The sequence below is a fragment of the Corvus brachyrhynchos genome, unplaced genomic scaffold (assembly GCF_000691975.1).
Source record: "Corvus brachyrhynchos isolate BGI_N302 unplaced genomic scaffold, ASM69197v1 scaffold334, whole genome shotgun sequence".
Classification (NCBI taxonomy): Eukaryota; Metazoa; Chordata; class Aves; order Passeriformes; family Corvidae; genus Corvus; species Corvus brachyrhynchos.
This window is the reverse complement of record NW_008238316.1, coordinates 2,388,129-2,404,225: the sequence shown is the minus strand read 5'-3', so window position 1 is coordinate 2,404,225 and position 16,097 is coordinate 2,388,129. Positions and strand designations below refer to the sequence as shown.

Genomic DNA, 16,097 nt, shown 5'->3' with positions numbered 1-16,097 from the left:
GGGGAGGCCCTGGCACAGGGTGCCCAGAGCAGCTGGGGCTGCCCCTGGATCCCTGGCAGTGCCCAAGGCCAGGCTGGACATTGGGTCTTGGAGCAGCCTGGGACAGTGGGAGGTGTCCCTGCCCATGGCAGGGGTGGCACTGGATGGGCTTTGAGGTCCCTCCCAAGCCAGATCATTCCATGATTCTGTGATTCTAAGTGTGGAGGAGTAACCAGCTGATGATTTCCTGGCTGATTATCTTATTCTTTAACCAAAAGCATGGATGCTCCTTGTGCCCAGCTGCACCTCAGGAGAAGAGAACAGGCCTTGACAGGCAGGGTTGTAACAGTGCACCCCCAAATACTCGTTTAACCCTCTGGGGTGGCCGTGGCCAAGGTGCAGATGGAAGCGGTGGTGGGAATTACTCCCCATGTTTTGAGTTAGCACTTCAGTGTTAGCTGGGAACGGGGGAAGAAGGGTCCTTTAAACACAAGGAGGTGCGACCTGGAGCCCATGATGAGGTTGTGTCATCCTGCTCACTCTCGTGTGGGTATTTTGAGGTACTGGTTTTCCACAGCATCATTATCGTGGTGCAGCTGCATTGTTATGATAATCACATTGTTATTTATAATTCCTTGTGGGGTTCAGGCTCCTCAGTGAGGCAGCTCTGCTGCGGAAGGAGGGAATTTTTAGTCACCCAGCCTAAAGAACCTGTGTCAGAGCTGGGGAGCTTTGTGTGTGCCCCATCCTCGTGGGACCATGCTGAGCGTGGGGATGTGGCCTGGCTGCAGCTCACACTGGTACCCACCTTCTGTCTTCAGCTTGTGTGGAGAGGAGGAGATCTTTTGTGGAAGGGAAGGAGTCAGTGAGGGCTGTTAGTCCCCTGGAGTTTCTGCAAAGCTCACCCCATCAAGCTTTCGTGGATACACCATAGGGAATGAGGAATTTTTAATGTGACAAGCTGGAAGGTGTGAGTAAAGAAGCTTTTTTGCCTATTCCTCCCCCATTAGGCTGTGAAAAACAGGCTTGGATGATAAGTGGTGTTAAAAATTTTAGTTGGTTTCCCCCATTTTAACTCTCAGTGAAAATGACTCGTCTCCATGGCCCATGTCCTTGGCAGAGGATTACCTTTCCTCTGAGCCTTGCTCCTGTGAGTATCACTTACTCTGCTTTTACGAAAGGTGCTTGATAGTGGTTTACTCTGGTGGTGTGAGAGCAGCGGGCTAGGGTTGCACATTTTGGAACTGATTGAAGTTTTCAGCAGTGTTGCCCAAACCTGCAGTTTTACTGCGAGACACGCATTTGTTGGTTTTTGTCAGGCTGCCAGGCCAGGTATCCTGGGGTCACACCAGCATTTTGGGACTCTTGTGCCAGTATCTGAGTGCTATTTGCAGCTGGCAACAGATTTTTCCATCTGGAGCTCATCTTAGAACCTGCTGGCAACTTTGCATGGAGTGTAATCAGGGAATGGTTTAGGTTGGAAAAGCCCTCTAAGCTCATTGAGTTCAACCATTCCCCAGCTCTGCCCAGGCCACCACTGACCATGTCCCCAGGTGCCACATCTACAAATGTTATAAATGCCTCCAGGCAGGGATGGTGACTCTGCCACTGCCCTGGGCAGCCTGTTCCAGGGATGGACAACCTTTTCCGTGGAGAAGTTTTTCCCAGTATCCGATCTAATCCTTCCCTGGCAGTGGAGATGTAATTTGAAGGTTGGCTGCAGGCTCCCGAATGGTGTCTTTGGGGTCCTGAATCCTTAAAAATGTTGTCAGGAAGTTGCTCTGTCAGGAGGATAACAGTTCAGGGATTTGGGAAACTGGGATTCAGGCATTCCAGTGTTGAAGACTGACAAGGTTTAATATTGCCCCACCTCGTGGTGCCTGCAGAGTGCTCTGAGAGCCCCAAAGCCAGGCTGGGAAACAGCATGGGGAGCTGGGCCCTGCTGCAGGCCCAGAGGCCAGCTGGAGGAACAGCATTAAAGATAAAAAACTTTGGCTTCATCAACATCGTGAGGCACTGTCCTGGGAAGCAACAAGCCCACAGAGAAGTCTGTTAGCATTGTCTGCCGGGAATTTGTGCTGCCGGAGCCGGGGTTTGAGATGAGCACACGGAGACAGGCGGGTGGAGCTGAGCTGCTCCTCAGTCCGGCCTTGTTGAGCTTCTAATGTGGGCTACCATGCATAATTCAGGCCATCCCTTTTCCATGTTCAGAGCTCTGTAACTAAATACTGATTTGCTAAACACAACTTGAATAATGAAGCAATCTGTGGCTTGAAAGCCTTCCTCAGTACTGAAAGAAAAGGGAGTAAACGGAGCTGTATCCTCACTCCTGCTTTAAAACAACACAGATACTCACAAGGTAGAAGAGACATCTTCATCCCTGCTTGCTCGGTGGATTTAAATATGTGCACATTCCTGGGGTGCCCGGTAAGTGAGAGGTGGGCTGTCCAAAGTACTCCCAGTCCTTCCATCCAGAGCTTTTTCTTTCCTCAACCATCACGGTTCATTCCATGGAAAAACAGATTAAAAATTGCACCTCGTGTTTCTTGCTGAGCTTAGAGGTAACAGGTCAAAAAACAAACACATGTGCAGTGTGCTCACGTTTGCACAGGAGTAAAGCTCTGTATCTGTTCTGAGCCACTTCAACTCAAGTCGTGCCAGTAGGGTAAATTATTTTGGTTTTCCTCAGTCACAACTTTGCTCCCTTCGATGAAACACAAACACTTGGGAGCCTGTAAGAGGCTAAAAATATTCTTACAGCTGATAAAGGCTTGATCTGACTTCTGAAAATACAAAGTGGTTTTTTTCCCCTGTGCTCTTACCTTCTCACTTCGTGTTTATGATGCTGCAGCAGAGCACGTGGGCCGTGGGATGGTGGGGCTTCCACTGCTTTCATCTCCTTGCTCTGGACAGGAGCAGTTTTTGTTGGTTGGTTGAATAAATACCTCAGACCTGGGCATTTGCTGGTGGTGGTCACTGCCATTGCTGCCTTTTTTACTGCTTGTGTGTCAAAAATTTAGGAAGAGATTCCAAGCAAGTAACTTCCATGTTCTTGTAACCTTTGTGCTGGAAGCAATCAGTTTTTCTAAGCTATTTTTGTAATTCATTGGGTGGAGAAGTTTCTTACCTAGTTCCTCTTTTTTGTTTTAAAAAAAAAATCATTTTTCTCCTGTTCCTTTTTTTTTTGGCTGGTAGAAAACATTTCTTTGAATTGGAGCACTATACCTTGGAAACAGTCAAATATACCTCACAGAGCTGCTGAATACCTGCAGACCTAAGTGCTTTGGTTTCTTTTCAGGCTAATCTGTTTGATAATTGATTTTCCTGCTGGTGTTTTGGCCCAGAGACTAGATCCTTGCTTATCTACACCCATTTTTTGGTGTTGATGACTATATATGACACCTGGAGGAGTTGTAGGGTGGGTTGGATGGGTCTTGGAGCAACCTGGTCTAATGGAAGGTGTCCCTGCCCATGTCGGGGGGGGAATGGGATGAGCTTTAAGGTCCTTTCCAACCCAAATCACTCTGGGATTTTGTCTTACGATTTTTGCCTTCCAGAATGAAAACCAGGTTTTGTATTCAATCACTAGTGCCTCACATTGCATTAAGATGCCAGTCTGTAAGGGGCAGAAAGGGTTTCTGACACAAATAATACCGAAGATTTGCTCTGTAGCTCCTTAAATCCATGAGTATGATGATTGTAAGAGGACTTTGGGCGCTGCTCATGGACTAGAGCATAGAAGTAGAAAATACAACAAATACAGAGCAAGAAGGAGGCTTCCCACAGCTGCAAGGTGGTGTTAAATCTTTTAAGAAATCAGCAGCGAGCTGGGGAAGGACAGTGCTCTGTGTGTGAGGCTGGAGCTCAAATCTGCTGCTCTTTTCCCTCCGGAGTCTGTTGTCCATCCCGGGCACAGCTGGTTTTGTGCAGGAATTTTGGCTTTGGCCATGAACTGCAGGCTAAACGCCGTCCTAACGCCTGGTTTTGGGTTTTTCTCCCCCTCCCCAGGAAGAAGAATGCCAACACGGAGATGAAGTAGAGCGTCTCCTATGCTGGCCGCGGCGCCCGCACGCTGGTGTCGGCTGGGTGGGGACGGCTCTCGCCTCTGGCCAAACCCATTCCCAGGACAAGATGAAGCCAAGGAGGAGCTTCCCGCCGCTGTGCTGGAGCCGCAGTGACTGCTGCCCACTTTAAAGCCCATGTGCCACCGTCCCTGGCGAGATGAAAGAAGTGGTGCTGTGGTCACCCGAGGAGGTGACCAGCTGGCTGATGGACAATGCCGTGCCGGAGTACTGTGAGCCCCTGAAGAGCTTCACTGGGCGGGACCTCATCAACCTGACGGAGGAGGATTTCAAGAAATCCCCTCTGTCCCGGGTGTCTTCCGACAGCGGCCAGCGGCTGCTGAACATGATCGAGGGGCTGAAGATGGCTCACCACATGGAGGCTCACAAGAACGGCCACGCCAACGGGCACATCCGCGCCGGCGACTCGGCGCGCCAGAACGGCTTCGGCGCCGCACTCAAGCTCAACGGGGTCCCCAACGGGTTCAAGAAGGAGATGATCAAGATCCCCATGCCAGAGCCGGAGCGCTCGCAGTATCCCATGGAGTGGGGCAAGACTTTCTTGGCTTTTATTTATGCACTTCTTTGTTTTGTCTTCACCACGGTGACTATCTCGGTGGTTCATGAACGAGTGCCTCCCAAGGAGGTGCAGCCTCCCCTCCCAGATGCATTTTTTGATCGCTTTGATCGGGTGCAATGGGCTTTTTCTATTTGTGAAATCAACGGCATGATCCTTGTAGGACTGTGGTTTGTTCAGTGGCTGCTCTTAAAATACAAGTAAGTAAAACCTTTTCAAAACCTGAGTGCTTCTGACAGCTTTGGGGAGGGCAGCTTTTGGACACAGTCTCAAGCTGCGCCAAGGGAAATATGGGTTGGATGTCAGGAAAAAGTTCTTTACTGAAAGAGTGATAAAGATCTGGAATTGTCTGCCCGGGGAGGTGATGGAGTCACCATCCCTGGATGTGTCTAAAAAAAGATTGGATGTGGCACTCAGTGCCATGGTTTAGTTGAGATGGTGTTAGGGCATGGGTTGGACTCGGTGATCTTGAAGGTCTCTTCCACCCTGGTGATTGCGTGATTCTGTGATGCTGGTTTGCATCCAAACAAAATGAAGCTCCTTTTGATCTTCTTATCTCGGTTTTCAAAGCCGAAATAGATATCACCCAGTGTGAGCTGCTGTGCAGAAGGCAGAAATCCAAATGTTCCCTAAGAAACTAAGCAATGCCCCTGCTTGTGTTTCCCTGCATGGTTAACTTGAAACTTTTTCATGTGTGAGAAGCCATGGATTGGGTGAAATGATGTTCTGAACTCACTGTTCGTTCAGAGGGAGCCCAGGTCATGCTGTTGTGAGGGCAGCTGTGAACCAGGATCCAAGGGAATGGCTGGAGCTGTGCCAGGGCAGGCTGAGGCTGGAGATGAGGGAAAGGTGCTTCCCCCAGAGGGTGCTGGGCACTGCCCAGGCTCCCCAGGGAATGGGCACGGCCCCGAGGCTGCCAGAGCTCCAGGAGCGTTTGGACAGCGCTGCCAGGGATGCCCAGGGTGGGGTTGTTGGGGTGTTTGTGCAGGGCCAGGGGCTGGGCTGGGTGATCCCTGTGGGACCCTTCCAGCTCAGCACATTCCATGATTTTAAACCCAAACAGCTAGAGGAGGTGGTGTGGGATTGCCCTCAAGAAGGAAGTGCAGGTTAACAGGACCATGCCAGAGATCAAACACCCTGTGGTGGAGCTGAGCAGAGCCTGTAGGTGAAGAGCAGCAGAACCCTTGGAGATGTTGAAGCAGTGAGATGTGGGTTGAGCTGATGATAACCTCCATGTGTTGGTGGTGTCACTGGCAGATGGGAAGGTCGCTCCCTGTCCCCATTTGCTTTGGTGTGTTCATTTTTATTTATGTTACAGAATCACAGAATGTTTGGGGTTGGAAGGGACCCTAAAGATCATCCCATTCCAACCCCCTGTCATGGGAAGTCCCCTTTAGAAGGGCCTTTTCTGGTGTTAGGGGAAGGTGTCACTGAGCTTGGTCGGTGTATGCACTGATCACTGAATGCTTCAAAGACCAAAATCCCTCTCTTCTATCCATGAGCAGAGGGATCAAAGTCCGAGAGGCCCAAGCTGAGCTGAGCAGCAGAAAGGGAAGAGCAGGAGAGGTGCTGGCAGGAGCAGGAGCCCAGCGAGGTGGCTTTATCTGGAGGACCTCGTTCTTGTGGCTTTGGATGATGCACACCCAAGGGGTGGTGACTGCTACAGAAAGAGCTGAATCTCTTTTGTGGTGTGGTGTGGGTTATGCCCTCCCTTTGAAACTTCTTTCAGGAATAAAGGGCCAGGGCATTGGGCCAGGTGGACCTTCCTCACTTCAGCTTCCCCTGGATCCCTGGCAGTGTCCAAGGCCAGGCTGGACACTGGGGCTTGGAGCAGCCTGGGACAGTGGGAGGTGTCCCTGCCCATGGCAGGGGTGGCGCTGGATGGGCTTTGAGGTCCCTTCCAATCCAAACATTCTGTGATTCCATAATTCTAACACTGTCCATGGCGTGGGGCTGGGCTGGTGTCTCTCCAGGAGGCAGGAGCAGGTCTGGGCTGGGCACTCTGGAGTTTCCACAGGGAGCTCGAGGAAGCTGCTGAGGCAGGTTAACTTCTCTGGGAAGCATTCCCAGGTGCTGTGGGAGAAGTACAACGCCGGGATTGGCCGTGTGCTCCCTGCTGAGGTCTGCAGAGCTGGAATGGAGTTCTCTGGGCCAGGAATAAGGGTGGAGCTTGTGCTCGCTGGCTGGCTCTGAGTCTCACATGCACACAACTCCTCTGGAGAAAGGGAAATACAAAAAAAAAATTATTTTTTCTTTATATTACAGTGCAGAGCTCTCTCAGACTTTTCCTAAGGTAAAATATGCCAAATCCAGCTAAATCAAGTGGTAATTTTAATTTTAAAAAGTTCAGTGCTCCATAAAATGCTGCCACTTCTTTGGTCTCTCAAAATACCATGCTGCTCAGTCTTTAATCCCTACTCCTCCATTTGCCTTTATGTTATAAGGAAAAAAGCAGGTTCATGTCTGGTTCTAAAAGCCACAAGGGTGAGATCTGAGAGGAAAATCTCTGCACAGGAAAACCCCTGCCCCACTGGAATGGTGCCCCCCACACTTAAATTTCAGTCCACGGAGCAACATTAATAATTATAATTCTTGACTCGCAGCTTTGTCCATGTTTACACGAGGAGAGGGAAGAGAAAAATCTGGAATACTGTGCTCCAGCAGTGGGCACTCCAGTGCAAAATGTGTTTGCACTGCAAGAATTGAAGCTTTCCTGATAAATCAAAGACACTGGAGGTGCTACTGGCCTGGCACTGCAGAGTCACAGTCCTCCAAGAGCAGAGCACTCCACTTTAATAACTCTGCCAAAAGCGCTGAAAAATTTCAGAGATGGCCAATTTTGAGTTTCGAAAGAGCTCAACTTGATAGGAATATTATTTTTTTAAAAGTGAGCAGAACAGCAACAAATGAATTCCAGTGCCTGAAAGGGGAACCTCCAAGAAAGAAGGAGAGAGACTCTTTAGAAGGGCCTGGAGGGCCAGGACACAGGGAATGGCTTCCCAGTGCCAGAGGGCAGGGCTGGATGGGATATTGGGAAGGAATTGTTCCCTGGGAGGGTGGGCAGGCCCTGGCACAGGGTGCCCAGAGCAGCTGGGGCTGCCCCTGGATCCCTGGCAGTGCCCAAGGCCAGGCTGGACATTGGGGCTGGGAGCAGCCTGGGACAGTGGGAGGTGTCCCTGCCCATGGCAGGGGTGGCACTGGATGGGCTTTGAGGTCCCTTCCGATCTAGTCTGTCCTTGGATTCTGTGAATGCCAGAACCTGCAGCTTGAAATGGCTGTAACTGCAAAAAACAATGATTTAAAATGAACCCAAACCTACAGTGTCTGTAACCAGTGGAACACAAAGGGTGATTAACTGCTGTAATTGGATTTACCCCTGATTTTTGTAACCCTGGCAGTGATCTCTCCTCAGGATCTCTCCAGAGGTTGCTCCTGTCCTGGTTTAATTGTCTTTCTTTGAGGTGTTTTTACCTGTTACGCTGGTGGGGCAGGTTTGGGGCTGGCTGTCCCTCCTGAGCCCATCCTATACCCCGGGTGCTCTTTCTGGTTCTGCAGAAGCACCTCACAGTACACCAAATCTGCATCTGCCCTCTCTGTGAACATCAGCCCTCACTAATAAATATCTCTGCAGCTGTGGCTGCTGAGTGGCTTCCCTGCAAACAGCCTGTCCTGCAGCCAGAGCAGCTCTGCATTTTTATTTGGGAGCTTTCCTTGCCCATGTGAATTGCTTCCTTTATAATGCTGCTCAGGAAAGATGTGTTCTCTCACTCCTCTGGGTTGTACAGGAGACCCTTTGTAATCACTGAACTGTGTGTCAGCTGAAATAAACCTCCTCCTTTTCATCTTAGAATGAAAATTCTGTAACTTCATGCCCTGCCTCGAATAGGAAATTAGTGACAGCCACAGCTAACGGAGGGGTGTGGGGCATAAATCCCCTTTAATGTCCTCAGCACCCAATCTGCGCAGGCTTTTGTGTCCTAATCCTCAGATTTCCTGTAATCACTTCCATGGATTTGCAGTGTGAGTTGAGTTGCTCCTGTGTTCCTGGCCTGGAAGGTGTGGGAATACTTGTGGAGTAGTTCAGCATTCCCAGGTGTAAGCCAATAGTGTCACGAGTTTCCAAAGCATCAGGAAAAAACAGCTGCTGGTTTGTTTTATTTACCTTTGTGGATTCTGATTGCCTTGAGTGACCTCCTTATTTTTGCCTGTTTTTTCTCGCTGACAGGTCTATAATTAGCAGAAGATTTTTCTGTATAGTTGGCACACTATACCTGTACCGGTGTATTACCATGTATGTGACTACACTCCCAGTACCTGGAATGCATTTCAAGTGTTCTCCAAAGGTAAACTCCTTCTGGCTGCCTTGCTCTGTGTTTCCCCCTCGCCCTGCTGTTCCCAAAACTGCTTTCTCAAGAAGTGTTTCTGAGGGAGGGGATTCTGCCCCTCTGCTCTGCCCTCATGAGACCCCCCCAGAATTCTGTGCACAGTTCTGGTGCCTCCAGCACAAGAAGGACATGGAACTGTTGGAGCAGGTCCAGAGGAGGCCACTGAGTTGCTGAGGGGACTGGAGCACCTCCCCTCTGGAGCCAGGCTGGGAGAGCTGGGGCTGCTCAGCCGGGAGAGGAGAAGGTTGTGTGGAGAGCTCACAGCTCCTTCCAGGGTCTGAAGGGATACAGGGAAACTGGAGAGGGACCCTGCAGCAGGAACTGGAGGGCCAGGACACAGGGAATGGCTTCCCAGTGCCAGAGGGGGCAGGATTAGATTGGGTGTTATGAAGGAATTGTTGGCTGTGAGGGTGGGCAGGCCCTGGCACAGGGTGCCCAGAGCAGGGTATCCCGGGCAGTGCCCAAGGCCAGGCTGGACATTGGGGCTTGGAGCAGCCTGGGACAGTGGAAGGTGTCCCTGCCCTTGGCAGGGGTGGAATGGGATGAGCTTTAAGCCCAAACCAGCCCAAACCATTTGATGATTTTAATTTGAGAAAGCTGGTTTGGTGTGACAGGGACACCCTTCTGCTGCTCTCTGGCTGCCCTCTCACTGTGGGGCAGTGCAGGAATTCCCACCCTTTTCAAAGCACTGAGTTACCCAATTCCTGTGGTGTTTTCAACTCATTTGCACGATCAGCGTGTTCCTGTCCCCACTGAAGGAGTTGAAGGTGTGCAACCTGTGCCAGGTGTGAGTCACTGATTTCTAGAGAAACACACATCTCAGTGTGTCAAATGCAGATGTGGTTCATGGTTGAAAATGGCCCAAAAAGACTTTCCTAAGGCTGTCTCCTGCCCATATTTTTGCAAATCTGTTAGCACAGGGACTTCTCACCTCCTCCCCAATCTAGCACTGCCTCTGAGAGATAAATTAGGCTTGTGAAAGCCGTGGCTGAAACCAGGCTGCTGGGACAGAGGTGCTTGGGCAAGACCCTTGTGGTCAGCCTGGAAGGGTAATTCACGTGCTCAGGGTGGAGATGGGACAGGGCTGGTGCTGTTGAATCCATCTCTGGTCACCCCAGCATTGCTGGAACCCTGGTCCTCACTGCAGTTCCTGGGGCTGGCTGTGCTGTGACTCAGTTGAAGCAGGAGAAAGGGCAGAAGCGCAGCCATAAATCAGGTGTCAGGTTGTAGAACCCCTGATGTACAGGCAGTAAAATCCTGCTCGGACTTGATCCACGTGCTGTCGCTGTTTAGGTGAGGATTGGCACATCCAAAATGCTTTGGTTCCTCGGGGAAGTCCAGCCAGGGTTTGCCAAGGCAGAGCCTTTGTGGCGTTTGGAGGGATTTTGGAAAGAGAAGTGAGTGGGAGAGGAGTCAACACTGTGTTTGAGCAGTCTGCTGCTAGGAAATGAAACCAGAAAGAACACAGGTATTTATGGGCTGAAGTGAATAAATCTGCTGGTTTTGGGAATTTACGGCGTTGGCAAATCCTTCTCATTACTCAAGCAGAGACAAGCTGAGGGCCCTGATAAGATTAAGGATAAAGCTGGGTTTTCTTGAAAGCTCTAAATGTGCTGGTGGGAAAAGAATAACCTCTCAACACCTTATTGAGTTCTGTGTGATTGTGAAAAGTGGGCTTTGGGGAGCAGTTTAGTGTTTGTGAGCAACTGTTAGCAGGAAATGTTTAATTCCTGCAAAGAACTTGCTCAAGTCTGTCAGAAATTATTAATTTCCACTTCTTAATGCAAGGCCAAGCTTTAAAATAAAAGCATAATGGCCAGCCTGGGGGATCTGTGTTTCCTTCTGACAGTTCAATGGTGTCCATGGATTTTCAAACACCATAAAATGAGGTGAGGATGCAGCACATGTGCGTTGATCCATTAGTCCTGCACTGGTCCCTGCTTCCCGATGGGTCCCAGAGGTCCTCCACACATCCTGGTTGTCCCATGCCATGCATTTTTTGTAGATTTGTTTTGGGCTTGGCTTAGAGCTGGGAGCAGCAAAAGTCTTGGGCAGTGCCAGCTGCCCTCGGTCACTCGGGAGAGGGAGCAGAGTGTCCTCATGGGAGGGACTTGGTTTGCTTGGATTTGGCTTTCCTTGGGCAAACCGGAGTTTTTTCAGGAATGCTCCGTGAGCCAGTGCCATGGGTTGGGGGTGGGTCAGAGCAGATCCAGTGGGTGTGGAGGGAGATCCCCGTTTGGGCTGCTGTGGATTCACAGCACAAGTCTGGCACCGTGCTCTGACAGACACCGCAGATGTTTCCGTTGGAATGGGAAGTGGAAAGAAATAATCTTGCAGACTTTTCCAAGGCCTTAGGGTTTGGAGTGAGATGCTCTTCTGTTCATCAGATCCTGTTTTGGCAGCTGGCTGTAGAGCCCGGGCAGTTCCTCCTGGTTTATGTTGGACGATCACCAGGAGGGCCTGCGCCGTTACCAACAATGTGAACCAAGTTAAACCTCATTTACTTTAGAGTGTGCTGCCTCTTGAACAGGAGGAAAATCTCACCTGAGCACCAGCTACAAGAGGTGCAAAGCATCAAAACACTCGTGTCTCATTTCCAGTCTTTTTCCTGCTAGAAATGTGCTTCCAGCTCTTGGGAAAAGCTGTGGATTTACCTGGTGATTGATCTTGTGGATCAAAGCAGAAAGGTAGAAGAGCTGAAAGGCCAAATTGCTGCTTGAAACCATTGCTCTGAGCTGTGGTATTTTAGTGTGCTTTTGTGTTTTGCTCTTCCACCAGCTCTTTGGAGACTGGGAATCTCACCTGCGAAGGATAATGAAGTTGATTGCTGGCGGAGGTTTGTCCATCACGGGCTCCCACAACATGTGTGGGGACTACCTGTACAGCGGCCACACCGTCATCCTCACCCTCACCTACCTGTTCATCAAAGAGTGTGAGTGCCCTGCTGTTCTCCTGCTGTGTAATTCCTTCCTGGCTGAGGAGTTTCTCTTTGCTCACTGGTGAACACAGTTCGAGTTAAAATACCTGCATTTTCCACCACGACAGGAAATGGCCTCAGGCTGCACCAAAAGTTGGATACCAGGGAAAAATTCTTCACCAGAGGGGTTGTAATGGTTTGCGTTGGAAGGGACCTTAAAGCCCATGTCATCCCACTCCCTGCCATGGGCAGGGACACCTTCCACTGTCCCAGGCTGCTCCCAGCCCCAATGTCCAGCCTGGCCTTGGGCACTGCCAGGGATCCAGGGGCAGCCCCAGCTGCTCTGGGCACCCTGTGCCAGGGCCTGCCCATCCTCCCAGGGAACAATTCCTTCCCAATACCCCATCTAAACACAAACAGGTTAATTTGACTGGCCAGGGTATATTATATCTTTCTTATAAGAAAGATTTCATAACCTTTCTAATTTCCAAGGATCTCATTACCCTGAGTACAATTTTAAGTTACACCTTAATTTTTGGTGATCCAAGCGTTCCTGCCCTTAATCTCAGCACAGGCATCTCTGTGTCAGCCAGGATAGCAGTCCATGACCTCTGCTAATCACAGCAGCAGTCCTGATAAGGTTCCACTTGGAAGTAACCCCTGCCTGTGCTTCTTTGCAGATTCCCCACGGCGACTCTGGTGGTACCACTGGCTCTGCTGGGCGCTCAGCATGGTGGGGATGTTCTGCATCCTCCTTGCTCATGACCACTACACTGTGGACGTGGTGGTGGCTTACTACATCACTACAAGGCTATTCTGGTGGTACCACACAATGGCCAACCAGCAAGTGAGTGCCTCCCACTCCTTGGATGCTCCTGCTGTAGTCTGGTTTGTGGGGGGGGGAGGAATATCCAGGCTCACCCGTGTCCTGTGGAGAGTCCCTCTCTTCCCCTCGCCGTTGGGTTTGTAGGGGAGAAAGAGGCATCCTTATTTGGGTTCTTCTTATGTCTTGACCACAAAAATATGGGAAGGTCTTCCCAAAGGCAGGCAGGGCTCTGCTTCCCCTGGGTACCCTCAGTCTTTGAAGTCCTTCTGAACTGGGGCCAGGTGGCCACATTTGTGATAGAACAACAAACCACTGAGATTCTTTTGCCTTGGGTTTTTTTTGTGTGGTTGTTGAGGCCAGCTGGGGTTTTCTTATGTTCTGTGGCTTGTGCCACAGGTCTCTCGAGGAATAGTAGGAGGCCTCGCTAAAAACGGAAAGTTTTTGAAAGTGTTTCCAAGGGGTGGCAAGTTCTTCTGGCTGATGAACTGGAGCAGTCAGGGAGAAGCTGACAATGCTGAGGAAGTGAAACCTCCCCTGCTGGGCCAGGGCAGGGTCAGGCCAGAGATGAGGGAAAGGTGCTTCCCCCAGAGGGTGCTGGGCACTGCCCAGGCTCCCCAGGGAATGGGCACGGCCCCGAGGCTGCCAGAGCTCCAGGAGCGTTTGGACAGCGCTGCCAGGGATGCCCAGGGTGGGGTTGTTGGGGTGTCTGGGCAGGGCCAGGGGCTGGATCCATGATCCTTGGGGATCTCTTCCATCTGTGGGTGTTCCATGATTCTGTGAGACAAAATGCACAAGTCTTTCCTGGTGATAGCAGACAAGGGAGTTAGGAGACATTTTTAGGTCCCTAACAGCATATTGGTGTCCAAATATTTTCTATGCTCGTGGCCAAAGATCTTTTGCTCATCTGTGGCATATGCTGTTAGTTGTGTTTAACAAAGACCCACTGCGATGGTAGGAGACGAGTTAATATTGTGACAGTGCAGATTTATAGCTCCTATCACAGAACTGTCACGGAATGGCCTGGGCTGGAAGGGGCCTTAAAGATCATCAGGCTCCAGCCCCCTGAAGGCCCTGTAGCTGCCAGCTCGTTTTTGCAGTGGTTTGGTGCTGCTTGAAGCAATAGGGCACAGCCAAGCCCTGTGGTGCATTTCCACCCCAAATGCCCAATTGCAAATGAGGTGCCCTTTGGTGGTCGGTCAGCTTGGGAGGCACCGTGTTCCACAGGAGTCTGTGCCCACACTCTGCAGCTCGTGTCCCACAGCCCCAGAGGATTCTTGGGTGCTCAGAACATGTCTGCTGAGTGGCTGTGCTTCCAGGCTGGAAGAGCTGGAGTCAGGGTGGCCCTGAGGCCTGCTGAGGACTTGCTTCAGCAGAGCCCTTGGTGTGGAAACGTTCCTGTTCTGCTGCCTGATGTGACTCAGGAGGTGGCTCAACACTGCTTCCCTGAGCTGCCAGGATGTTGGGAAAGGCCAGTGCCTGGATCCTTCCTGAGCACACATTGCTGTGCTGCTCTCTCCTTTCTCGTGCTGGGGCTTGTGCCCAGCCTTAAAATTAAAAGCAACAGTGGATTTATGTGACATGTGAGCTTGACATGGAGATTAAGCTCAGTGTACAAGCCCTGTGCTTGTGTATTCCCTTTGGGTGGGTGGATACAGGGATCCCTGGCTCTGGCATGGAAAATAGGCAGCAGGGGTGTTGGATAGTTCCATCGGGGCCTGCCCACTGCTTGTGTCTGAGCTGGGCCTTGCTCATGGCTGAGAGAAGCAGAGGGTGGGCGAGAGCAGTCTGGGAGCGTGTGGAGGGCAGGGCAGGGTTCTGACCTCCTCCAGATGGGTTGGGATGTGCCCTGCTCATGGCTCCACAGGCACACAGCCAGGCTCCACAAAGTGATTCCCAAGCTACCTGGAATTGCAGAGGCGCTTACAGAACAGCCGTGCTTTGGGATGGCATTTTCATTCCCAAGGGAGAGGAGACACCGGTCTTTGGGCCACTCCTTCCTTTCCTGTGGGCCCATCAAACAACTGAGGTCCTGTAGACAGGGGTGAGCAACGTTTGGTGTGTGTGGGGAGGCTGGGAGCCGTTTGGGAAGTGAGATTTTGGGAGCAGCAGGAAGCGGAACAGCAGCGATGAACGGCCGTGAGCGAATAAATGAGCTGCCCTTGGGTAATCCTCTTTTCTGTCCTTGTCTCCCTGCAGGTGCTAAAAGAAGCTTCCCAAACTAACCTCCTTGCAAGGGTCTGGTGGTACAAGCCCTTCCAGTACTTCGAGAAGAATGTCCAAGGGATTGTACCTCGCTCCTACCACTGGCCCCTGCGGTGTCCGGCGCTGGCGCGGGGCCGGCAGGTCAAGTACAGCCGCCTGGTGAGTGACACGTAACAGCGTCACCCCAGCCCGGGAAAGGACCTGTCCCAAGTGCTCACAACTCCAAGAGAAGATGCCATAAACAAAAATCCACCGCTCCCTAACCCTTTCTTTAGCAGCTCCCTGGACCTGACCTGTTCAGTTACCTGGTAAGCACTGTGATCTTTTTTTCTCTCCAAAGGATCTGCGTTGGACAACAATAAAGAGAATTTAACTTATCACGCACTGTTACACATTTCTTGTTGATAGAGTTGGGATTTGCATTTGCCCATCACCATGTTCCTTTGTATATGATGCGACAACATAAATGAAAAGCTTTTATATCATAAGTTCTGGTCTTTCCAGTCACGTCTGGGAACAAAGCATATTATTTTCTTGGGAAAACATACTTTTCATATCTCTTGCCCCAAAGATTGGGCTGTAAGCCATTTTCTAGCAAATGACTATATGAAGGTTTCTAAATACCTGCCTTGGGTGAAATCAAGAAATCTTTCTACCTGTTGCACCGCGCTACGAATAAGATGATAGACACAGAAAGGTTTGGTAAATCCTGATTTTGTAGAATCTGCAGTGACTGACTGTGTCAAAGAAGTGCAAAAAAAAGAAAAGAAAACAAGCAAACAAGAAAAAAAACCACAAAAAAAAAAAAGAGATAAAAAAATGTAAAGTGATTTTCTAAGTATTTCCTAACTTTATTTTTCAAAATGTGTATGAAAAAAAATTAAATTTAAAAAAGATTTTTACATGTCAGAGAACAGAGAGTTAAAAAATTTAAAGAAAATGCTTCTTGGGAGAGAGAGAGATTTGTCTATGTTTCTAGTGCCTTTCTTGTCTTGATTGTATGGTCAGTAGGCAGTCTTAAATGTTTTTATTTAAAATAAAGTATTCCATGAAAGCAGAATTATATATACTGTATAATTACTAATTTTTGCATTTATAGCTAAATTAAACTGGAAATTTACTTATAATGTTGAAATTGCCACGTGTAGGG

General features: G+C 50.1%; 1 protein-coding gene across 4 annotated transcripts in view; it reads left to right on the top strand.

The window, feature by feature from the left end:
- Nucleotides 1–16,097, top strand: part of SGMS1 (sphingomyelin synthase 1) — a 65,825-nt gene extending 49,728 nt beyond the window's left edge. For all 4 annotated transcript variants that reach the window (XM_008633280.2, XM_017733776.1, XM_017733775.1 and 1 more), the window contains exons 3-7: nt 3,988–4,817; nt 8,843–8,960; nt 11,781–11,934; nt 12,600–12,766; nt 14,942–16,097. In XM_008633280.2, coding sequence (XP_008631502.1) covers nt 4,201–4,817; nt 8,843–8,960; nt 11,781–11,934; nt 12,600–12,766; nt 14,942–15,121 — 1,236 coding nt within the window. In that variant the 5' untranslated portion in view covers nt 3,988–4,200 and the 3' untranslated portion in view covers nt 15,122–16,097. The remainder of the gene's footprint in view (nt 1–3,987; nt 4,818–8,842; nt 8,961–11,780; nt 11,935–12,599; nt 12,767–14,941) is intronic.